Genomic DNA, 26419 nt, shown 5'->3' with positions numbered 1-26419 from the left:
CAACTGTCCCAGGGTTGGCTGGTGTCCAAATGCTGATGTTTGGTAGCAGTAATGTGTCCTCTTGGTAACTGCAGTTACCTGATCTTCAGAGGTATGTGGGCGGACAAGAACCACATTGTAAACCCAGACAATAACCCAATGGTCAAAATCCCTCAACCTGTGATTTCTTTCACTCAGTCTACAAATAGTGCCTCATTTTATCTGACTGTATGTAGCCTTTCAGCTTGCTTGCTTACAAGCAACGGTGCTGTGCACTGGCTCATTAGGACACAGTGACTTAGGTAGGACTTACTAATTTATAGCTTGACTCCAAGCTGTAACTTTGTGAGTAAGAAAAATGGATTAAAGCTTTTTATTCCTCCTCTGAAGAATGATTTCATAAAAATGACATTGTGCTATTTTGTAGGTCTGCTTCCTTTGTGTGTTTAGTCATGTAGGCTTGCTTTATAGTTAAAAATAGGCTTTTTACTGTTCTGTGCTGCTGTTATTCCTGTAGAGCCAGGAGAATGGGAGCTGAGTTGTGCTTAGGACTCCATCCATAGCATTGTTTCCTAAATGCCTATCTGCTGCTGTGTGCCTGCCAACCTACCAAATGCTGTAGGAGTTACATGAGTGTCAGGAAGGTCTAACATGGGATGATTTGAAAGGGCATGGTAGTGCCTGAAAAAGAGAACATGGCTGAAGAGCTGGACCATAAATTTAATATTGGTAGTGGGATCGATGGCTTGAAAACAGGGTAATGAAAGACATTGTACCTGAAAACTGGATGTATTTGGTTGTGATTGAAAAAAAAAAAATCATTCTAGATTTTGGGGAGTCTAAATTGAATTGTGGGAATTATTTCATAGTTAGCTATATCCTAGGTTTGCTGAACCATCAGCTCTGTTCTCATTTTAACCCAACTACATTTTCTGTGCTCTTAATTTGTTTTTTTTATACACGTAAGTAGAAAAAGGTTCTTTCAAAACTTGCGTTGTACATTCTTTGTCTCTGCAGCTTCACTGATCAAGGTACAGCTTGACCTCTAAATCCTAATGTATTACTGATAACAAGCTAGGAAGAAAGAAGCATCTTCCAAATACTTGGCAGGCAGTAGCTCTTTACTCTTCTAGATTGTTCAGGAAGGAGCTAGATGTCAGACTTCGATGTGGCTCCCTGGTGTGCTTGCCTTTTCAGTTTTGACCCACATCACCAGCAGATTTTTAGCTAGGTTTTTTGGTCTTTGAATAAGAAGCTGACTATAGGGGGCTTTTGTTTGAAATATCCATAAATAATGTAGAAGGACCTTCTTTTCTGTCATCCTCACTCTTAAGGAACCATGAGGAAAAGAAAAATGCATGAATTTATGGATTTCAGAGCCTTTGTAAAGTGTCCTACTTAACTATTTAACTTTGCATCTAGAAATGGTGGTCCACTGAATTTTTTAAGGCAACAGAGAAGACTTGTAGTAATTTTTAACAGTGGAGCTGATCACAGCTGTAGGAGCAGAACAAAAAGCAAACTAAAATGAAAGCAGTGTTAGTTTCTGTTAATAACTGTAGAAGCCTGTATGCTAGATGTACCTCTCTTGCCTGTTGGTAAACTTCTGGAAACGTTTTCTCTTGTCTGACTTCAGGAGTTTGTCCTGTTCGGTCTAGCTTGTTTCCAAAACAGGAGGTTCTTTTAGTTGCTAATTTTTAGTTTTGTGAGAAGATAAGAGATTTCTTGCATTTCAGAGGAAAGGATTTCAGATATTTCCCTTTAGCAGAGAGTTTCCAAGGTCCCCAAATACAGCAGCTGCTCCTACATGAATGGATACTAAAGTGTAGTTTCACAAACAGTGGCATGCGTGTCAGCAGTAGTATACAGAAAGTCTACTTATCTACCTCTTTCCTGTTGAAGGAAGAGGTTGTTTAGACAGTTAAATGTCACTCCTACACCTGCCGCTTCCATTAGTATTGTACATTACTGTTCTTTCTGTGATGATGGTACCCAGGGAAAACTAAATTTAGGAACTCCTGAGTTAGGGTAATATGATTTGGTTTTTTCAAGTGGAGGTTCAATGTTCCAGCTGGGGTTTTATTCAGTTAAGCATGCAGAGATAACATGTTTAATGTAGCAAATGACTAAAACGTCTACCACTTTTATGAAAGAAAGTAACCTTCTTAATCTCTCGCACCATGGGGTGTTATAGCAAAGACCATTCTAGTGCTGTCATAAATCAGCGGTTAAGATTCAACTTTCAAATCTTCTGGTTATTGTAAGATGACCTAATGCAGTAGGTGATGTACGTGCACACATCTTGGTCTCTCTAGCTTATCTTCTGGTAGGCGGGAGAAAAGAAGACAAACTTCATTGTAATTGTATTTGTCAAATGGTCTTCAGTTATTGGTCCTAGTATTTCTAGGTGATTTCTGTACTGCTTATTGTTCTGCAGCTTGGCAATCTCTGATGTAAAATCTCTTCCTAAATAAACACCATTGACATATTTCATGTATAAGTTGCTACATGGATTGTGGTTTTTTAGTATGCTATTGACCCAAGGCAGGAATATAAGGGGTGATTTAAGTTCTGTGTGCACACCTGCACAGACACAAATAAATAAATTTCTGGAAGTCACATCTGCATGTCAGTATTTTAAGCAGAATAACATGGAGCTTCAGTTGACAATGCCTCCTTGCTCTAAAGCAGCCTTGGTTTTAGCAGGCTGCATATGGGGCCTTTTTGTTCTGCTTATCTTGTAAGTACATTGATGTGGACATTTGTAAAAATTAAGTGATTTAAAAAAACAGGGGAGAGGGCTAATTGAACTTAGCATTTGATATTACAGTTTTTAATAACTGCCACTTAGACTACAAAGAAAAATTCTGCAGGATGTTTCAAAATTCAATGGCGATATTAATATAAAAGATTCTGTGTTGATCTGCATAAATAACTTTAAATGGCTGAAAGTGAAGAAAAATGGCCTTCTACATTTTCTCTTCCTGTGATCACAGTGAGCACACGAGTAGCTCTTTTGCCCAAACTCAAATATTCGCAGTAGTTCAGAGAAATTGGAATCTTGTTCTGTGTGACAGAATAGAAACTCCAGAGGTATTTGGAATGCATGATGCCACATACAGTTTTAAAAGCTTGTGTCAGTGTGAAAAATTTTCATTAATTTTCTTTGGCAACCGTATGAGGAAAAATGTAAAAATAATGTAGCAAGCAAAGCTGGGGGTGTTACAGCAACGTTCACTGCTGTTACATTGCCATGCTATGAGTACAGCTGCACTTTCAAAATCGTAAAATAAGCAATAAAGCTGCTTGACTAGTAGGCATATAAGTGTAGCATTAAAAAGATCATAAATAAGGTAAAATCATATTTTAAGATTTTACATCATTAGTCATGTATAAAAGGAAATGCTTCTCACTTAAGAATGAGTTGTTTATATACATTATTGAGTTGTCTTGTTGCTGTGCTATTTTGACATTATCCAGAAAAACAGTGAGACGTTACCTCTATTACTCTATAATGCAATTATGAAACTTTTTTCACTCTGTGCATTAATCTCAGAAGAATTATCTCTAAACTTTAAGATGTTTTTAAGTAGTTTTTCTTTTAAAACTCACCTTATTTTAAAAATATCATCCCTTTTTTTAAGCAAAATTTTTTGCTTCCTCTTTTGACCATCAATTTTTTTAAATTTTGTATCATTGTTTCAAAATGCTCACTATTACGCAATTATTACTACTATGGCAATATTCTTAAAAGCAAGGCTTAGCAAGTGCTTTGATGTCCACTTGTGTGTTGAGATATGCATCTTGTAATATTGCAGTTCCACAGGTTTTTTTTTGTTTGACGTGAAGCAAAAGTGTGCATCTTTCATTGCCAGACAAGGAAAATAGAGGAAACTTTCATTGTAGAGTAAGCACATGGAAAACAAGTAGTCACAGTGCATGATGTCTTATTTGGAGCCAGTTATTAGCAGAAGGATTATGCATGTTTCCTATTGCTTAAGTTATGAAAAGCAAAGTCATTGAATTAGGAAAAAAAACCCCACTTTTCTCATGAACTATTCCTTGATACTATAAAGCAAAGGTAATTTTTTAGTTAAAACTCCAAGGGTGGCATTGACATGGCTGCAGCCATCAGACTTCAAACAAAATTTCTGTTTAATTGCTTATGAATAGTCATGTCTCTATTTAAATTTTCATCACATTTCTTTTGATTAATTTGGTATTTTATAGAGGTCAAGACTTGGTGTATGGATGGAGAGCTCCAGTTTTTCCATCTGTGCACAGCAACTCTGTATCTATATCTTTAAAAAATATTTTCCTTGGAAGTGTACAGAATACTTAAGTCTTTACTAAGAAGCTACCAATAAGAAAATCTAAAATGTTATTATGGTAATCATGTTGATTTTTGTCTTTTTTTCCTCCTTTGGTTAGTCTGCTTCTGAATGATAAGTTTTTTTAATAAACAGTCTCGCTTGAGATTTTTCTGCTTGGAGGAGTGACATAGATCTGGAAGGGATTGTCTGGGTCACTGTCATTATACACTGTTGTACAGCATGTTCATAAATTTGTGTAGCTTTGTTTTGAAACCCTTCTCTACCACAGCTCCTGCAGAGTCTGGTTTTAAGAATCTCTGGTTCATTAGATAGCAACCTTCTTTCAGCTACCTGCTCATTAGGCTTTACACCTTCATTGCCTTTTACTGGAAATATTTCTTTTTCCTCCTTTCTATTTCTAGATAGTGATCATACCCTCTCTCAGCTCGGACTGAATAAGCCATGCTCCTCTTGCACTTTCTCAAATACTAGTTTTTCTTCTTCTGATAATCCTGATAGTTCTTCTCTGACTCTGTATGTGTATGGCTATAAGTCCATCTTTATTGAAAACATATAGCTGAAATATGTATCAATATATTTATATATATAAAATATATATATAGAAATATATAGCGTACAATATTTCCAAATAAAGTCTCTGCTGGGGCCATTGAGGAGAGCCCAGAACTCCTGTATTCCTGCATGATGTATGCTGTGATCTCATTGGGTTCTCCCCCTGCTGCATCACCTTAACTTTTCAATCACCTTCTGATTAGCTGATACACTGAAACTCTTTTCACTTTTCAGTCATTTCTGACAGGTAAGTTCCCAGGTTCTTGGCCTTTGTCTTTTGAAGAGCATGATCTCACATCATCTCATACTGCATTTTATTTCTTTTACTCCAAGCAGGAGTCATCGTATGCTCACAGAAGTGTTCTGCTCATTCCTTGTACCAACAGTGTCTCTTTGCACTTTGACACCCAGCAGGTTTTACCAGCAGTTTGTTTTTTCCCCTGCTTGAAAAGAGGGGAATTCTAAGATCTTTCCTGTATCTATCATTTTTCATATCTAATCTTTAAAAAAGAAAAATTATTTGGGTAGCCCTTGCTTTAGCTTTGCTTTATTCTAGAATCAGTTCACTTTGATTTCTTTTACTATTGTAAGTTAGTGCAGTGCAGTACATTTCAGTGCTGTAGTTCAGCAGTAAACTGCAGTAGTTCAGATTAAACAGCTGCAGCTCAAAACTGAGATGTCCCCTCATGAGTGTTTGAAAAACTTAACCATGCTTAGTTAGATTGTCTAGAGTGCTGTAATCATGAAATTAAATATTCTGTGACCATGTGTAAAACAAAAAAACCAACACTTGGTGTAAGAACACCTTACTGATGGAGGCTTCAACACTTGGAATTGTATATGTCTCACAGGTCTTTGCTTTAACCATTTGAAATGTACCCAGGATAGAAGTTTTCACCTTTGGGCTAGACTCCTTTACTTGTCTGTAGTGGTTTTCAATCCTGAGTGGTGCTTTAAAGCTGAAAATAAAATTTGCCTGCAAGTGCTGTCAGTTTTACCCCTGCTGGTGTAATTGCTCTTTAGCATCTCCCATGTCTGGTTGTAAGACTGCTATATAAGAAACCCAAAATTACTCTGGATATGAGATGTACATGAGCATCCCCTCACTTACTTAAAATGTTCTGCAGGATTTAAAACATCTTACTTAAAAATGTTTGAATTAACATTTCCTGTAAACATATGTGCCCACATAAAGTGTTCTTGAACTTTTTTTTTTTGCTTTTACATCCTTAGGCATAAATCTTTTGTCTGATTTCCTGTGGAAACAGTTTGTGACCAGGTTCTCTGTTCCTTCCTCTCCCACAGTTACTTGTAACAGGCCAAAGAGTTCAAAATTTAACCTTATAGGTCTCCAAAAGCCCTGAAAGCAGGCCATTTAGTTTCCATCCCAGCAGTAGTTCTCAGCATATTAAACACCAAAACAGCCACAAGAGGAAGTATTTAGAAATATCTAACTGTGGGAAAAACATCAACTGGAACATGCATTATGTTAATATGAAAATCAGTTATTCCCAAGAGAGAGCTTTCTGCAAAGCCAGGCCTTATTAATTTTTTGTCCTCCACGTCTACTGCTATTAAATAATGGGGAGCATTTACTGAAGTTCAGTGGTTGAGCTCGGTTTTCTACGTTCCTACCCTAGAGATACTGCAGAAATCAATTGAAATGCCTCAGAACAGTTTTTCCTTCAGCCTAAGCTGCAATTGTCACTGAGTGCCTATCCTTAGTTGTCAGTTTTCATTATGCAGATTTCTACAACTCAAATTCCCTTCCCGATTTTATTCAGTGTTCTTAGTCCTCTTGTGTGTGGGCGTGGGCTGTGCAGGCTCTGTCAGGGCTCTAAAAGCAAATGCTTGATGGGACAGTGGGGTGGTACCAAGAGTGATAGGGTATGTCCTTATAAACATGCAGACATACTGGAATAGAGGTTCTGCTTTTCACACTTTGAACTACTGTTTAAGAGTGGGATCTGATCTGAATTGTAGATGTTTATAAAACAAACCAAACTGATCAATATGAGATACCAGATACTGTTAGTGAAAAGAGGAGGAAGACCTGAAAAGCCTTCATACTCAGTTCTGCAAGGTTTCAGTTCCACTGCACTGTTTGGGAAAAATTTTAACAGATAGAAATCTTCCAGCAATTAAGTAGAAGATACAGACAGAGACACAGATCTCCTTTTCTGTGAAGGACATGGGGAAAAAAAAATGTACACAGTGTCTGAGAAATAGTGTTCTCTGTAAAATCAGCCTAGCCCATGCAAACAGCACTGCTTTGTTATTAATGCTAGGTGAGGTAAAATGACTTAAATGTTGTGAGAGGACAGACCATGTTTCTCCATGTGATTGAGGTTGTCAGAGTTGCTGGTACTTAAATGTGTATCCACAGTCAAAACAGTTGTAGAACAGTCTCTTTATTTTGATCCCTGGAGCAGAACTGTTATGTCTTTAAAACCACCGCAGATACTGTGTTTTAAAAGTACTACATTTTCCACTGTTGCCCAGTGAAGAAGTCACACTTTTACCAGGTATTTTCTGACTGAGACAGACTTCTGAATAAGGTTCTAAATAAAAATATTCTGATCTTGCAGATTTGTTGCTGTTCATTTTAAATACATTATAATGGTTTGAGTTCAGAATTTCAAAACCCTTAGAAGAGCTTTGGAAAATTTAGTATGCTTTAGTTCAGTATGGTTTAGTTCAAATCCTTTCTGCATTTTTTTCTTTTGTAAATTCTTGGTTCACAATCACTGTAAATACCTGTATGAAACAATTTTTTTTAATTTTTTTTTTTAATTTTTACATAATTTGAGCTGTTGCTCAAATTGACATTTGTGTTTGCAGAAGGAATATTGTCTATGCCAGATGTCCTGAAGAAGGTACTTTTGAGTATGAAGTGCTGCACTGAATCTGACACACAAATGCTGTCAAAAGAAAAAGCAAATACAAACAGATCTGATCCTCCAACAGATAAGGTAGTTACGTTATAAGTAAGAATGGGTATATGTCATTGATGCATTTCATACTTCTCCTTTGCAAAGAGTTGTCCCTGAGAGTTTTTGCCATTCCCCAGATACCCATTTACATTTCACCACCTCTGTCCTTCTGCAGAAGTCAATAATCCTTCCAGCAAAGGATAATTATGTTCAGTGCATTAAATGCTCATAGGATTAGCTGCTGGGAGCTATGAGATGTACAGTAAGTGGCAGTCACTGTGTGTTTGGTAAGGAAAGCAAAATGAAGTTCCCATGTGTCTTGCTCTCTTTCCAAGACCAGCAGATCATGTTGCATTAGCTTAAACCTTTGAATAGTTTTAGGAGGGGCTACCTACGGCAAAGTATCAGTGCAGGAAAATATGAAGAGCTTGCCAGAAAAGGTCCTTATAATGCTGATTTTTTAGAGTTGTTCTGCTGTGGGCTTTGTATATAAACAACTACTTAACAGCAATAGTACCCAAATGCAGTATTTTCAGAACATGGGTTGTGTCTTGTGTTGTACTCCAGATGAAGAAAGTTTTAAGAGTTGGTCTTCATGAAATTTGAGCCACAGTTTCACATAAAGCTGTCCATTTGAGACAAATTTGGAGATTCAAAATACATGAGATACTACTGTATAAAGTGAATGATATACAGAAGACATAATTCAAGTCAGAAGGTTTTTATTTAACTCCTGCTGAAGTTTTCAGAGAAACTACATAGAAACTTCTTGATGTTTTCCATCCCACCCCTCAGTACAAGGAAATCCTGCTTCCATGGGAATTGCATCCTAATCTGAACTGTATAAAGTTTAAACTTTTATTTGAAATTTAACTCTGCACTGGATATGTCAGCCTGCATCGTGTCTGTAGACAGAATCGATAGAAATTACTTTATTATTCCCTAATTATTTGCATTGACTTCTGTGTTTTAAATCACTGAACCATAAAAATGTTTTCCTTGATGTCTCTTTTGGTTAGTGAAAGAATTATGTTGAAATAGCATGTTGATGAATACCCACCATTATTAGAAGTATTTCTTCCATTGGTCATTAAATATCGTAAATCTGGATATGTCCTTAAAACACATACAACAGACCTATGAAGATTTAATATAAGAATGAACATTTACATAAACTAGTGAAATAAAATGTTACTGAATTGATAGGATTCTGAAGAAGACTGGGTTGGTGATCTCTTGTGCAATAAAAATTTTAAAATTTCTATCTTGGTGGGGAAAAAAAATAGGAAAGACTAAGGCATATTATTTATTTTATTTGGCTGCTGTTGCTCTTCCTTTATGAAAAGATGCAGAATACCAAAATAACTTTGTAATTTATTTAGATTTGTGGGACTAAGTGCATCATCTATAAAAAAAATAGACAACATTTTTTTTATGGTGGCTTTTTTGTATTATTCTATTAATAAAGAGATACTACAGAATAAGCGCTCAGATGCACATGTTTAAAGTCTGAAGAATCAGTGTTTGCTTGTGTTTCTTTAATTTCAGAAAGTGGAAATAGAGGCTGTAAATGTCATATTTTGTGTTGTCTTATGTCTACTCTACTTGGCCTGTCTCAGTGGCGCTTAATTACCTATAGGATCATTCGTTGGGAATTGCATAACAGAATGTTACACCTTTGCTCTCTTTAATTCCATCTTTTTGCAGATGTATTTCAGTCACTTTGTGGGCTTTGTAAGTCTTTCATAAAGTGCTGACCGGGCTTCAGGAGACCTTGTTTATAAAATGCTTACTGATTTGTTTGCTCTAAAATGAGTGGTTTATTGGAGCTCTCCAACCAGAATTCCTCTTGTATTTTAAAATTACATTCTTGTGTCTGTTTTTCCCATTGTTGTATTTATACTTGTTTTCAAATATAACTTCATTTAAAAAACAAAACAAATAAAAAAAACCCCTCACAACAAAAAACTATAGAGGAATACTATTTAAATGAAGAAAAGTTTTTGGTAGTGTTTCACTCATGTTTTGCTGTTTTCATACCTTTTTATACTATATCCATAAATTTTAATTTATTCTCCAGTAAATATTCTGAAAATATATTACTTTTTAAAAATACTTATTAGTAGGATAAGCCCAATGATTTCTTGAGTAGAAGTTGCAACAGAAATTGCCTTTTGTTATACAGAAAGGCACGCTGTAGAGTAGGAGAAAATCATGATGTTCTTAAAATAGGAGGAACATAATCAGAGCAAAGTAATTGTTAGCTTTGCATGCATAAAGCAATGACTCACTTTGAGGGTGGAAGTAATAAAATGCTGCTTTTAAGATAGGAAGATGTGATAGGGTTTAAGGTATTGTACAGTTCAGAATGGAGATATATCTTTGTCCGTGTGATAGTTTCACATGATTGTTTAAGTTTTCATTTGTTTTAGGGTTTTCAAGAAGTAAAAATTTGGAGTTCCCAGATGTATTGTTTTTCTTTTGGTTTCTATCCATGTGTACATGTCTGCACACATGCTCACTTATTAAGAGCTACATGTATATTTATAAAATACTGCTTTTACCTCTGTCAAATTAAGACTAGGGTTTTAGTATTAACTATTTTATCGGTTCATGTTTTGTATTAAAACCTTTTTCCCCTTTTATACTTCATTAAATCTCTGCATATGCAGCCTTAGTGTTTCTCACCTTTGAAGTTTGTCGTGAAAATAGGTTATGAGGACAGTTATATGACCCTTTTAATGACTATTAATTATTTAATATAGTGTACATATAATGTATTTTGAAACTATAGTTACTTAAAAACACATCATGCATTGATTTCTCTAAATTACCCTGCTATGTTTTTACTCAGTCTGCTAGTTTCTTGTGATGCTGACTCTGTGTTCAGTAATAAAGTTAAGAAATATTGTAGTTGCTGGCTTAAAGCTATATTTTAGTGTTGTTGCAGAAAAATAAGTGCTCATTATGTAAATACACAAGTTGCTTTTGATCCTTATTACTTTGAATGACTCCTTAAAACTATCCATCATTTGATGAAAATGGAAAACAAGATAAAAATGACACTTTAGTTCTGATGTCATTTGTGGTGTCTTCAGTCTGTGGTAGGTGATGTTACTGAGGCAAAGGGTATGTGCTTAGGCCTTCTCATATTACTGCATGGTCTGGAGGGTAAAGCATGTGCTAGATCTATCCTGTACGTGCTTTAAAACAGTACAAGGAAACCTTTATTTTTACTGTTACGCTAAAGTCAGTACTAAACCATTGAATGGAATAATAGCTCAATACAAGCACCGAGTGCTTAAAAATTTCATAATAAAGTGATATTCAGTAGCACAGCAAATACACCTGTTGTAGTGAAGTTAACTGTCATAAGTTTCTCAAAATCAGAGACTGATGTTCCTAGCCACTTTTTTCACTGGATATAATAGCATGGTTTCATGATGTTATTTTCTAATCACGTTCCACTTCAAGTAAGAAATTAGATGCAAATACCCTGGTGTGGGCCAGACAACTTTGTGCTGGTTGCTGGTAGTACTGCAGTGGCTGAACATTGTGTTTTATTCTTGCTCTGATTACCAAAACCCACTTACCAAGCATTGTGCGACAGGACTGACAGGTGTAGCCTCTTATGCAGAAGATTTAAGCACATGCAGTTTTTCATTGTCATCGGTGATTTACTTTTTTCTCCACTGTATAGAAGAACTCTGTACGTTAAACATTTTAATTAGCAGTATGTAACAAAGACAGAAATGCATGTATTTCTCACACGTACTTTTCATTGAGCTCACAATTTAAATGTTTCACCTTATTTTTGTATTTTTTTTCATCACACAACTTCTCACCTTAACTTATTAACTTAATTTACTTGGAGGTAGGGCGGTCAAAGTGGATGCTGCTTTTGGGCGTGTAGCACAGAGATGTAGTATTCTGCCAAGATGTGAGCATGTGCTTTCTGCTTGTGAGTAGTCTTATTTGATTAGGATCAAAGTGACTAGTTAGGTTGCCCTAAGTAAAATGCCTGTTTCTGATTTTCTGCTGTCACCACTTGGCAAGTCCAGCTCATGCTGCATGGCTTTGACTTGGAGTTATTCTGAAACCAGTAATCACCAAACATTCAGCTGATTGTCTGCAGCCAAAAAAATCCAGAAAGCTTGTTTTTATTTGCAGTGTATTTCATCAATAACTGTGAAATCCCCTGCCTCTTCCTCGTGACTGTATAGTAACAAAAAGTAGTAAATCCTTGCTGTTCTTTTACAACACTAAGTGCAGTCGTTATATTAAAAATAGCTTGATTTCTTTTTTTAACATACTAATTTGCTTTGCTTTGATGTAAGGTTCCTAAGAATGGTTATTGCATTGATAAATGCAGTTGTTAATGACATGGCGGTATTTGCAAGGGACTATGAGAAATTTAACACATTTGGGCACAAGACTGTTGACATGCATGTCCCTATGGAGGTAATATTTATTTGGGATTGAAGTAGTTATTACTTTATAAAATGTAAAACTCTCCAAATACTGTATCTTTGTAAGTTGTTATTAAATGTGCAAATCTTAAATGATTTGTGTATGTACCTTAAAATAATATGTAGGATTTCTACTTGGGAATAAACCTGGACTGCTTTAATTCTAAAAGATTGTACTTTTAGGAGTAGCCATCAGCACATTGCAAAAGCTCTGGTGGTTCATTTACTATACATTGTACCTATGCAATGTATACTTATTTGTAGAATAGCTCAAATCATAATCAAAAATTGATATAAACTGAATATCAGTATATACTGTTCAATTTTGTGATAATTCAGTATTACAGATTGAAAAGGAAAGTAGCAGAGACAACAGATAATATAACTCCTTAATGCTGCATTTTCCCCTGGTATATCATCAACAGTGGTGAACAGAACTAGATTTTTCTGGAGGCAGCATCCATGGCTGTATGTATTAGAGTATTACTTTTGTTAATTGCACTTTCTTTGTTGATCGGTATATGAAGATCAGCTCTAGCTCTGGGCTTACTGGACCTTTTTAGGATAATTAATGTCCGGTTCCTGTTTTTAGCCCCTCTTCCAGGTAAAATATTAAGAAATAATGGTTTAAAATGTAGCCGTTTGTGCTATCACTCATGCAGTCATGTTGTAATAAGGAAGAAATCCTTTTCAGGTGTATTAGAATAGGAAATGCCAGTTGGTCTAAATAAGATTAAGGTTTCCAGTTGTCTGTGCTCTTACCACAAATCCTAAAGCCAAAGTTGTTTCAGGGCATGTTCCATAAACAGACTTAGACCAGGCAAACAGCAGTAAAATCATTCAGTACCTTTAGCTATATAGAGCCAGTCATTTTCTCAAGCATAGTCTCTTGTGACTTGCAGATGACTTTTTTTATAACCTTTTATACTGATCGACTTAATGCTGAAGGAGGTCTTATTTTAATTTCCATCCAGGGGGAACAGTAATAGTGCCAAGATAGCATTCATAACTGACATGGATGGACATGCTCTGTTGGTGTAAACACACCTCCATAGAAAGTATCTACCTTGTCTGAGTTGAAACAAAAAAAAAAGAAAAAGAACAAAGGTTTCTTAAATTATTGAAGCATTTATTACATACCAAAATTGATAAATTAACATACTTTTATTAACTGGCAGTGAGACGCAAGCATCTTGGGAAGAGGAGTAATTTGTCCCTGAAATAGCATTTAAATATTTCTTCAGATATCAAATATTTTCCTTTATCAAAGTTCACTTTCTGCAGTCTGGCAATGTTTACAGTTCTTAAAGGTTTTCATGGGAGCTCTGTGTGTAAAGCAATAGTAAATATATGTTGCAAATCTTGGTGGATGCTTGTTAAATTATACTGTCTCGATTTGTTCTTCAGCACCGCGTGTGAGCAAACTCATTTCAGGATTGTAGCCCTTTGCAGTTGTGTCAGTCTTCCCGCATTTCCTATTTGCCATGATATTATTTGGCTCAAAGTATAACAGATAGCTCAGTGGCTTGGATTTTACTTGTCTCATGTGCTTTGTCAGCTTCAGAAGCAAAACAGCCAAATCCAGAGCAGTGCTTGTTTTTTTTTTTAAAAGTATGTGACTTTATTCGCTGTTAATCCCCATTCTACAGGAAACCACTGATACTGAAACTAGCACAATATTCATATGCACTTTAATTTTATCCAAACTCCATAACAAGATACTGAATATTTTTGGCATAAGGGTTATTGCTTCACCGGTGTTTGTCCTCAGGTATATATTTTTTTAAAATCTCTTATATTTGCAGCAATTTGGTGGTATTTTGCTGACCTCTGCATTAATTTTAAAAAAACCTGCAAAACTCAAACTTTTATGCTGCATTCTCAAGTCCCAGTGGTTTTCCTGATACACTCAGTACTGGCAGGGAGTAAAGTGTGACATAGATTACTTGAATTCATTTTGCTGTGTATCTACCTCAGATTGTAATGATGCTTTTTCTGCTCCACCTATAGCTTCCTGCAGATTTCACAAAGCTGCACCTTACTGACAGTCTCCACCCACAGGTGACCCACGTTTCATCTAGTCACTCAGGATGTAGCATCACTAGTGATTCAGGAAGCAGCAGCCTTTCTGATATCTACCAGGTAAGACTGGAATGGATGCTGATGGGAGGTGCAATTGCCAACAGTTTTGATGTTAATGGCTTGACGCCCATGCTATTGCGTATTGTCAGTTTTTGTCTGCAGAAGCACTTAATAGGCTTCAAAAAACTATTTTTTGTTTGAATTGCACTAATTTCAGGGGTTTATGCTCTATGTATTAGATCTGATGTTTGAAAACTCAGCAAGTAATCTGCAGCACAGTGGTATGATGTGTGTTGCAGTAGTTGGTCAGGACCAGTCAGCAATGTAGAGATGTAGTGTTTCACAACATTTCAGGATTGTACTTTATGAATTTTGTTTGTGATTTGTGATTTTGAGGGGATGAAATCTTCCTGAACTTCAGCATAGAAAACTAGTGTAGCCTCTCCAGCAGATGGCCATTGTGGGACCTAGAACGTAAAGGGGCTCTGTTCCTGACTCCAGCACTTCACCTCGTCTTTCTGTCTGATTTGCCAGATGCATAACAGCTGCTGTGATATTTACAGATCAAAATTTCAAAACTATAGATTTAGTACCTTGCAGTGTGAGAGATATTTCTTCTTGCTGCTGTATTTTATAGTGCTTAGACGTGTTGGCTTCAAAATCTAGAACATATTGTGTGATAGGGAGAAAGAAATATGCAGCCTGTGCTGGCTTTGACTTGAGGGGCATATTCCAATTTCTTCACCCTGCTAGCCTCTCAGTAATGCTTTCTCTCCTGGCTGTCCTGGGAAAGGTGGGGAGGTTGAAGTGGTGACACACTTAAGTTATTGTACTTCTGAGGGGGCTTCTTGTTGTAAAGCTCTGTGCTCTTCATTTGGAGCAGCTTGAATTTGGAAAGACTTTCTGTGAATCTGATCCAGAGGGTCCCTAGAGCTCTTGGGGGTATGTGTGCTTCCTCTAGGTATAAATTCAGAAAAAATCTGAAATAAAGTAAAATGAGGAAGTTTACATCCTTCACTGGATATTTACAGTTCTTCCAATGTCAGAGGAGGATTTGTCCTGATAGAGAAGTATAGCAATTTGTTATTCAGAAAAAAAGGAATCAAATCTAATTAAAATGTTGTTCTATCAAAGTTAACATAAAAAAGTTAATGAGATCACTTCTACATGAAGTAGTTTACTAGAAGAGGAATAACGTTTGTTTTGGATGCTTCCAAAAAATGCAAATGTAGCCATTTAAACAATGTGAAAAGCATCATGTGTACAATACATACAAGTTCAGTTGTGAGCATAGTTGTAGCATGTAGTCTCCTTCAGGGGAGTAAGCTTGTAGGCTTTTATGTGGGAGAAGATAAGCTATAAAAAGGTCCCAGTTCAATTTAGAGAGTAATTGTGATAATGCAAAGGTTAACTTTTGTGAAAAATGTCAAAGTAACTGAACACTTTAGGCATAGCATATGCCAGTCAAGTATATTTGTCAGAATTTCTTCTGAAGAGAGGATTACTTTGAGACAGGACTTAGGTTGAGGGTGAAGAAGATGTAAAATCAGCTTTGTTCAAGTCTTCTATAGATTTTTCATACCTTTCACTCCAAAGATTTTCACTTTAACATAAAAATAACGAGTACCTCTAGAGACACGGTTGTAGGTGGCATGTAGTTATAGTCCTACAGTTACTCTTTTAGATAAGTTGGAAGTAAATTTTTGCAAAGATTTTCAACAAAACTTTCATAACTGTAAAAAGGATCACTGAATTTCTGGGAAATCCAAAAAAAAAAACCCAAACAAACAAACCACCCACAACTGTGCAGAAACTTAAGAGAAATACTTCTCTATGTAGTCACCAACCTGGTGTATGACTCCTATGATAAGTTTTGTTTGCAATTATGGAATCAACAGAATGGTTGGTGTTTGGAGAGAGTTGATGGTTTTCTGAAGTATGTACATGGAGAACATTTACTTTTAAGATATTAGTTTAAATCTAATTTTTAAAAAATATCCATTCTTGGTGATCTTAAATATTATCTGGTTTCTTCAATTAATCTATAATTAATACCTCATTTAAAGATTTCTTGGCACAGATGTATTGAGAACTGTGTAATTGTACAATATCAAAGTAATTGTTATGGACATTGGTTATTTTAACAACATTGAGAAATATGAGCGTGTGTTGTGGAATGTAACCCCAAGTTTTTGTGTTAATACACATACTTGAAACATTAAGAAAATTAGTTGATAAGTTCAGATGTGGAAACTGTTAAGGTTCTTAAATTCTTGAATTTAGCTTAATGGTACTGAGTATTGTTTGACTTAATGATTTGTCATATTGTAGTAAATCATTAATTTCTGACCTCGCTTTCAGTCATAAAGGAATGTAATATAGCAATGTTAATTTAGGTTAAAGTACTGCCAAAAAAGCCTCACAACAAAATAGAATTGCTGTAAGTTGATTTCTGTAGGGTCAAGTCATTTAACAGAAACAGTTTTTAAAACTAAGAGATTGGATCAGTCATTCTCTCTCAATTGTTTGCCTTTTAATTCTCTCCTAAGTGTTTATTCAAGGACAGTAAAACCATAACCAAGTCATCTACATGTTAATTTTTTACTTCAAATTTAATAGGTCTTAGGCAAAGCTCAGTGCTGTTCCTCTGATTCTTAGGTTCTGTATATAATGGCATGTTTCTGTTCAGTAGGGTGGACTTCTGTTCATTATGGCTAAGTAGAAGACAATGATTTAGAAAGATTGCCATCTTATCTTGCAATTGATAAATAAATGTTTTCTTTTTAAAATTCTACTATTAATTAGATCTTTACTGTTGAAAACCGAGGTAATGATATATCATGTTTTGCATACTAGTAAGTTTTAGTTCTGTAGCCTTAAGAGCAGCTGTTTGCAGTAAAAATATGTTCATGGCCTCTTAAGATTTTATTGAATAAATCATGAAGCTGAATCTTCAGATGCTTTCAGCATTGAGCTGAGAATATTTCCTTTTAAATATTAATGCTGTAACTAAATTTGTCAAATGTTGTACATGAAAGAACTTCTTTTAGGATAAGAAGTACTTACCAAAATAAAATAAATAATACTTTGTGTTTACTCCACCCAAGTCTCAAATTTTTCAGGTGCCAATTAGTAAGGTCCTTAAATGTTGCTACTTTTATTTTAGGAAATAAGTTCATAAAGTGACTAACTCCATAGTGTGACTGGAGAGGAAGGGGATGCTGAACGTTAATAGATTCTGTGCTGGCTTGTATTTGCCAAGAACAATGCTTCTGTCTTGTACTGACTTGGCAAAGCAAATCATTCACTGTTGATTCTCATGTTCAGCTGCTCGCTCTTGCTTCTCATGCTTAGTTAATGCTTCCTATATGGAACCATATACCTGGTCCTTTATGCTCCTAAATGCTTCCTATACCTGTCATGTATATTACCTAATGATGATCCCAGTTTGAGAGTGAGGAGATTTAAGCCCATGAGCGTGTGTTATTCCCCCTCCCTGTTTTGGGAAGGTGGTGGCGTGTTGGCTCAGCTCTTTCCTTTGCCAGCCTTTCTTTGCCTTATCCTGTCCTCAGCCCGGTGGCTTCCTGCCAGCCCTATGTGCCCTCTCGTGTCTGCCCAGATACTCTTGGCGGTACAGGAAACCGGGAACATCCTTTCCGAGACCCTCCCAGGATGCGTGTATTGCTTGGAAATTTTCAAGATGTCAACTTTGTTTTCTCACAAGTCTGATACAGTAACTTGTAGAAGAAAGGTCCACCTTCCAGAAAGTCTTTCTGAGAGGGCCCAAATCTTTATCTCTCAAACCAGAGTCCGTGCAGCCTGCCCTTACGTTGTTGTATGCAAAATAAAAGAGGTTTTACCTTAAGATTAAGTCAGTCTTTCTGACTATATTAGCCTCTGCAGTGCAAGGCTCTGGGTAATGCAAGGACGTCTGAAACGGTCAGGTAAACTAGGTCCTACTGAACTCCCTGCCGCAGCTTCGGCAAAGTCCTGTGCAATACCTTAGCACTCCTGGTGAGTTCAGGTCCTCTAATCTGTTCTGCAATTTATAGCCTAGGAATAACTTTCAGAGTCCTTGTTCTGTGTGCCTGTGGTCTCAGCAAACGTTGCTCCATTTTGAGAAAGTGGCAGTTAGTTGGCGATAGGGGAGTACGCTGTTCCTGGTGTGCGTTGTCTGGATTATTACATTTTTCTATCTCTAGGGAGGAATAGTGCTCAGACTGACTCCTGTGACAGATGTGGGCTGCCGTGCTGTAAATTTTGTAGTAGATAATGAAAGAATAAATATGAAGAGAGAGAGCAGTAAAAATCTTAGACTGCAGGAGTTTTAAGGTATTTCATGGCACTTATTTTAGTAGAGTATGAAAATATAATTTTACTACCTTAGATTTATGTATGATTTTTGTGCACGTAATAGTTATAATTGATTGTTATATATATGATAATTCTTAAATAAACAAATACATTGATTGAATTTCATCGCAATTTATTTATATTGTAAACTTTTGCTCAGTGAGTTGAAACCTAATGTAAACAAAACCCCTGACATATTTTCTTTCTATGGAAAAACTGGATCCAATGTGCCTGTATAATGACAGGAGAAAATCTTCCAAGCTAATGAGAATTTTGCAAGTGATTTCATGTGAGTTGTAGTGCCAGTGTTCTTTGTGTTTTGTATCAGTATTGGCTTATAAATTATGAAGCAAAAAATTAATGGTTTTACTAATGAACATTCTTGATTTAATTTTTTAGTTTAGTTTTTACACCTTCAACTACAATGATCAAAAAATAAGGTGGGGGTGGTTTTTTTGCGCTCAGCTTGGCTGCTTTCTTTGTTAGTTTCATGGACTTGAAGGACTGCACCAGACAATGAACATGTTTGTGGTTTGCACAAGTGTCTTCTATGCTTTTTAAATTTTTTTTCTAGTATTTTTCTCTTGCATGTTTGGAGATTGTGGATTGTTGATTCAGGTGGTGACATCAGTCACAAAGGGGATTATTCAAAATGATGTATTTTTTTCCTTAATGTTTCCTAAAGAAAGTGGTTAAAATGAAAATTAAAAAAAAGTCTATCTGGGCTAAAATATTCTGTTTAAAATACTAAGAAATCAGTAGTTAATGTGGCTAAATTTAAGATTTTTATAGTTTTTTTTCTCTTTATATTGTTAAGATCAGCTGGAAACTTTTTCCTCAAACTAGTGTAGAAACAAAAACTGTGAAGACCACCTAAAACAGAGCCAGTCATCTTGTAAGCAGTTCTACAAGTCTTCCCACTTTCATTCCCATAGTAAGGATGGCATGTGTGTGCAGGCGTATGTGATGAAGCAGTTATAGTACGGGAGAGTTACTTGATTGTAAAGGTATAGATCTATTGGATAAGCAAACATCTCCCTTGGACAGTTCTGATGTTTTTCTCATCAGATACCAAAAATTGGTTGGAGAAGGAAATGAGGCAGTAAAGGAGGTAATCTTCTTTAGCTTTTCATGTAGTCCATGACCTCTCATTATATCTATGTTCTTGATGCCTCCAAAAAATGAAAGACCAGTAGAGTTGGGCTTAACCAGTTTCCTTTCATATCAGTCTAAAGGGACCGACAGGGCCTTCTGTTTCCCCCTGTCTGCCCAGTTTGACCTAAGGGGAATGAATGATTGTTTTGGTTGTTTTTTTTTTCACCCCTCCTACAATCAGTCAGAGAAGACTTGAAAACTTACACGAGGCTCCTTTGCTTTCCATCTTTTCCTAGTTATTTCACAGTATTTGTTTAGTTAGCTGTTATTACTCAAACTTAGAAGTGACTTTGGTCTTGGAGATCCTTAGCAGTTGGAACAACCATTTTTGTATTATTACAACATTAGCCTTAATAACCACTGCTTAAAATTGGACAGGACTTCTTAGGTACCAGTTGTGAGATAACTCTTCATCTCAGGCTTAAAAATGTGTGTATTAAGTCTCCTGCATTTCTTGTTGGTGACGGGACAAACAAAGTATTAGGCTGTCGTTATGTGACTCCTTTGAAGCTTCAGCAAATTTTTCATGCCATCTTTCCAACTGTGAAGAAAATTTTAATTGCAATTGGTATTCAGACTTTGGAGAGACATTGTCTTGTACTTTTAGCTGCAACCAGCATTTTTCTTACATGCAATCTCTTCAGATTTATTTAAATGAAGCTAATTTCTCTTGTTACCCAAGAAATAGAGGACAACATACATCTATGAAAGCACTGGTTTCCAAGGTGTACTTCATTCTTGATTAAATGCCTTGGGAAGCTCTAAGCCGTATGACTAACTGGAGTACAAATTCTGTTGGGTATTCATCTTGTGTTCTGGACTTTATAAGGAAGCTTCTGTCCTCAAAGGAGCTAATCAAGGTTTTCCCTTTAGTCTTACACAAATGCATGGCTATTGCTTCATAACTAAGGGTTCCTGTGCAGACGTGCCTGATTTTTATAACACATGAGGGGGTACAAAAGTTATGAAGTTTAATATGTCAGCCACAGGACCTTGAGTACTTAATGCCATACATGATGCTACTGACCCTAAAGAAGCTACTTGCAATTTTTTTTAGATAAATTGGTGCATGCTTTTAACATGAAGACAGATCCAATTATTCTTAATAATGTAACAAAACACATGCAAAACTTGTAAACTGAGAAGGAGTCCTTAGGGGATGAGTTGTTTGATTCTTTACTGCTGTGAATGCATATTGTCTGTGTGGAAGGGCTATGTTTGTGTTCCTTTAACTTTTTCATAATCATATCTTTTTCAGAAAATTGCTTTAAAAAAGGGTTTTTTTTCCTCTTCAAAAGATAAGATTTATTTTTAAAGGTTAATTTAATAAATTTTCTTGTTACTCTGTGGATTGTTGCATTCAATTCTGAGCTGCTTTATTGGTGGCTTATATTTTTGGATAGCTAGTAAGTTGGAAATAGTTGCTTTAGCATTCAGATTTCTACCAATGACTTTAGTTGTCAAAAAGATTTAATTAGCTCTGTAAAAAGTGATAATGTTCAGGAAATACTTGTAATATTCTGTTATAATTTTTAAAGTATTTTCTGAATGCATAATTGCATTTAATCTGTGAGATTTTTTTTGAAAACAGCATCAGCTTTTCTTGATAATAGAGCTTCGACTTCTGTTCGGTTTTGGTTTATTGTTTTAAGACAGTGAAATAACTTGTCTTTTAATATTCAGCTTCGTACAACTGTCTAATTTTCTCATGTATCTTAGCATCGTGTGACTAAATTTAGTTCTGTATTCATCTTGCCAACGTGCTTTTGAGAGAGCTTATTCTGGGCATGTAGGAGGGGTGCTTGTTAGTAATAGGAAGGTTTGCAAAATTGACTTGTGGATTAGTCCCACTGTCACTGGATTGTCACTGTTGGAGACTTCTGATTCTGACAGATTGGTGTCATAAGCTGTGTGTCTAATGACTCATCGTCACTAATTTTTCCACCAGTCGTATTTGATGAAGGCTATTTTATAAGACTAGTTAGAGCAAGTGTTTCAAATATATCATAGAGAACATGCATGATACGCACAGTAAGATTGCTAATGAAAATACTGCTATCGGTGCTATCATTTTTGTGATTTGTTTCTATGCCTTTATAACATCCTCCTTTATGCTGCTTAAGAAATGCTCAGCATTTTCTTTAAAAAAAAAAAAAACACACAAAGCGAGAATGATTTGAATATTGTGTAGGTGCTGTTATGCTTTTTATATTAACAAGACCCTGTTACAATGCTTGTGTTGTACTGTAGGACAGAAGCATTTAAGAATGACACTAGCTGCCCTGATTGGTCTCCAGCCATATGCTACCATTCACAAGGTGGTTATAATGGCATTAAAGTAACAGATGTCAGCCACAGCTAGTGAGGCAGGAATAGGGAAGATGATTCTACGAAAATACCAATGTAATTTGTTTTACCTTCTCTGTGTTTGGAGGGTGACCTACTTTTGGGTGGTTTTGGGGTTTTTTTACCAGTGTGAGAGACAGATCGATAAAACAGGCTTTAGTAGCTGTGTTTATCCATGTAGTGTTTTTAAAGTAGACATGAATGCATTGTGTGCTTCCAGAGTCTCAGAAACAAACTATCCCTATATGGCATATAAAACTTGATTTCTCAAGCCATGGCTTAAAACTTGCTGATTAGAAGCTTACATTTCCTTAAAAATTGTCATAGCTGAGCCTTGGCAGCTGTCGTGGTATTAAATCAGGTTCTGAGAAAAAGCAGCTTTATCAGCCATGACAGACAACTGTGTGGGATTTATTAAGTGTTTAGTCTTAAAACTGAATCATTAAAATGTATTTTACTTTAGGTGCTATACTAATGACCTCAGGCTATATATGGGCTATGTTTTCCTTCGTTTTAATACAATTTAAAGGAGGTTAACTTTGGCAGCTATTCTGTGTAGTCTATCTGTGGTTTTTATGCAGTGACTTTGCATTTTTTCTGCATCTGTAAATTCTTATATAGCTTATCAGCAAACGAAAGCCATATTTAACAATGTTCAGCTGGAATTGTAAAAGAAAAGTACAGTCCTAGGTTAATGGGAGATAGCAAAGTTCCTGTAGCATTTTGATGCTGTACGTATTTCCCAAAACTGTCTACTTAAAATTACATTACTTTCCTAAGTGTCTGAAAATGTAAAGTTGGGTCAGGAACAGAAGCTGTTTTAAATGAACTATTCATTTAAAATAATTATATTCAGCTAATATTCCAAGAAATTGTTCCTTGAAATATAACTGCCTTCAATTCCCCCAAGACCTACTGATTAAATAATGTCTGTTGAATCCTGTTTGTGTGGATGATTGAAACAAGTGTTAAAAGCCCTGTTTAAACAATGGTTTTGGATTGATTGTTCATTGGTTTAAAAAGATATGTAAAAAAAAAAAAAACAATATAAAAAATTGAGTGAATTTGTGTGATGTCTTAGGTGACAGAATTAATTTCTGTACATTTAACTAGAAGACTGTAGCAGTGAAGAACACATTTTAATCTCTTCCTTTTTTTTAATTGCTTATATATTAATTTAGGCTACAGAAAGTGAGGCTGGTGATATGGATCTCAGTGGGTTGCCGGAGACAGCAGTGGATTCTGAGGATGATGATGATGAAGAAGACATTGAAAGGGCGTCAGATCCTTTGATGAGTAGGGATATTGTTAGAGACTGCTTGGAGAAAGACCCAATAGACAGGACAGACGATGACATTGGTAAGTATAGCAACGTGCTAAAATACTGTCAAACTTGTTCTTCTTCACCAAAACAAATTACTTTTTGAACTTGAGGTTTTATTTTAATCATTGACTGTTGTAGTTGGTAAGTTTAGTGTTTATTCTGTAAGGTGATTCATAAATGCCATAAATTCAGCCAGTGAAAGAGTATGGCCAAAGAAGAAGAGGAAAACACGCATAATATGGATGAAAGCTATTAGTTGTTGGACCTTTTGATCTCAGGCTTCAACTTCTAATTGATAACAGAACAGGTTTATGAAGTAAACGTCATTGCATACTGGAAAACAGTTAGAACCTTGGCAAAGTCAACATTAACGTCAACACTGGTTGCTTATCACAATTTTTTTAATTATAAATTGTGTTGTTGTGTCTGTTTTTAACCAAATGCATACATCTGTGTTAAACATGGGAGCTGTTAAGACCTTTATGTAAATGTGCATCTAATCAAACTAATTTGCTGTTACCATACAGGTTAATATATTGAAAGCAAAGCAGAACTAGAATTCAGATTCTTACAATTCCTATTCAAATCTGTTTCACTGGCTCAGTTTTGTGAAATTTTCCTTGTCAGTGGCTTGCTGTATTTTATATAGGCCTATCATAGTCTTAAGGGAGTTGCTGCCCTGACTGGAGTATTACAAATACCATTGGTTGTATTCAGAGCTCTTGGTTACATTACAATTCTTCCATTATGCTGACTTTTACTTTACGGGGTTTCTATTGATGATATGACCAGCCAGTCTTTGTCTACAAAATACCCAGTAATTACAACAGGCCACTGTACATGATTTATTAGTATACAGAAATGATTGTGCAGCATTTTAGCTTAAGTAGCCTCGGGCATCTTGCTGAAGAACTGTCTTTACTGTGCTTCGTTGTTTTGACATGTACGACTCAGTGGGCTTTTTCTCCTTCAGAACAACTACTGGAATTCATGCATCAGTTGCCTGCTTTTGCCAACATGACAATGTCAGTGAGGAGAGAGCTCTGTGCTGTAATGGTGTTTGCAGTTGTGGAGAGAGCAGGAACTATTGTACTAAACGATGGTGAAGAGGTCAGTAAAAGTTGCTTTTGACTTTCCTATTATATCAAACATCCCAGATTCCACAGGGTTAAGGTCGTCTTTTGTTGCTTAAAAAAGAAAAAGTAACATTGAGCAGGTAAATTAAGCCTCTTTTTGTTCTGGATTAGTTTGAAAGCTTTTGTTTAAGCACTCACACAAGATTTCTTATGCACTAAAAGCATAAGAAAATACTCTTCATAATGTACAAAATGCTTCCTGCCTGATAGAATTGATTTTGGGAGTTTACTTCAGTGTTTAACCTGCCTTCCTTTTTAAAAATATTTTTTTAGTCTTATATAAACTCTTTTAACATTAAAAATAAACTTAAGATCCCAGGTTTTTTGAGCTGCACATTTAAGGTAAACTACTTCTAAATGTTTTTAATTAGGTGTTAAAAAATAACTTTTCCTTCGGAAAAATCATGAGGGTTGTATCTAAATAGCATGATATGACAATGTTAAGTGATTCAGTCTTCATGTATCCTGCAACATTTGATTTGTAGCTGGATTCCTGGTCAGTCATTTTGAATGGCTCTGTGGAGGTGACGTACCCTGATGGAAGAACAGAGATACTCTGCATGGGGAACAGTTTTGGTGTTTCCCCTACCATGGAAAAAGAATATATGAAAGGAGTAATGAGAACCAAAGTGGATGACTGCCAGGTAGAGTGTCGGACTGTAATACATGCAAAATCACGTGTATATAGAGGTGTAACGCAATTCGATAGCCAGACACAGTTTTATATTAAACTGAATATATGTAAAATCTTCAGTGTGTAACCCTGTACAATAGTTGGGAAATATGGCTCCTGCCTACCCACAGCCTGGAAAATTGAATTCGTTTCACCTGGATAGGGATCATTTTGGATGAAGAGGTTTGTCTACATGCTTTCTCCAGAATTTGAGGCCGAGCAGCCTGTTGCATACGTCCATTGCTTCAAACTTTCCCTTAGCAGGATCTCAAGGTCCATTAGCCATTACAGGCTCTTTTACTTCTACAGGTAATAGCCTTCTTCCTTACTCAACTCAGCTACTGAATCTTAAAGTAATACAAGCTCTTTCTCCCATGGTTTGAGTGGAAAATCTTCTAGTTTCAGCTAATCTGGTCTTTCAAGGAAAATGCCTTGATGTTTGCTGTAACACAAGCAGTCGGATGTAAGGAATGCTTCTCATAGCATAAAACTACAAGCCTGATCTGAATATGTGGTTGCTATTTGCTTATTCCTATCCAGAAAATAATAGCCAATCCCTGGGTGAATTAAGCATTTTGCTTGGTTCTGATGGCTAATTAGCTGCCAGTAGATGCCCTTTAGAATGGGTGTAAATGTGTGCTAATGTAGTCACCTGGTTTAGTTTGCCCATCTAACTTCCAAAACGTGCTTAAATGGTATCTTGTTAGGATAATATTTTGCAACAAATCCAAAGTTTGGGACTTCTGTTTCAGCTGCTACTAGCTGCTGGAAATAGAAGAGGTATGTAAATGAATTATAAAGAATGCAGGAGAAAAATACTATCTCTGTGAATCTCATGCCTTTGTCCTAAGTTACATACGTGATGATTTAACAACTTTTCAATCAGAAGAAACACTTATTCCTTTCAGTTAAATACTCAAGTTCATATAAGAGGACAGTTTAATCTTGTCCCAAAAAAGAGACAAAGGTATAAAACTTTTAACAAGTTATAGAAGTCAATTCATGATGTGTACAGTATTTTCTTCTAAGTTGCAGTGGGTGGTCTTAATTATATTTGCATAGAGTAGGTGCTAGGAATATTCT

At 35.9% G+C, this 26419-nt stretch overlaps 1 protein-coding gene across 10 annotated transcripts in view; it reads left to right on the top strand.

Moving 5' to 3' along the window:
• Positions 1-26419, top strand: part of RAPGEF2 (Rap guanine nucleotide exchange factor 2) — a 188650-nt gene that overhangs the window by 126592 nt on the left and 35639 nt on the right. For 9 of the 10 annotated variants that reach the window (XM_074866573.1, XM_074866575.1, XM_074866568.1 and 6 more), the window contains 4 exons: positions 14278-14409; positions 23385-23562; positions 24501-24637; positions 25149-25307. In XM_074866573.1, the coding sequence (XP_074722674.1) occupies positions 14278-14409; positions 23385-23562; positions 24501-24637; positions 25149-25307 (606 nt within the window). The remainder of the gene's footprint in view (positions 1-14277; positions 14410-23384; positions 23563-24500; positions 24638-25148; positions 25308-26419) is intronic. The other variant, XM_074866570.1, reaches the window with a different exon arrangement.

The sequence above is a fragment of the Strix uralensis genome, chromosome 4 (genome assembly GCF_047716275.1).
Source record: "Strix uralensis isolate ZFMK-TIS-50842 chromosome 4, bStrUra1, whole genome shotgun sequence".
Taxonomy (NCBI): domain Eukaryota; kingdom Metazoa; phylum Chordata; class Aves; order Strigiformes; family Strigidae; genus Strix; species Strix uralensis.
Note: the sequence above shows the minus strand (reverse complement) of the source record. Positions and strands in the feature narration are given on the sequence as shown.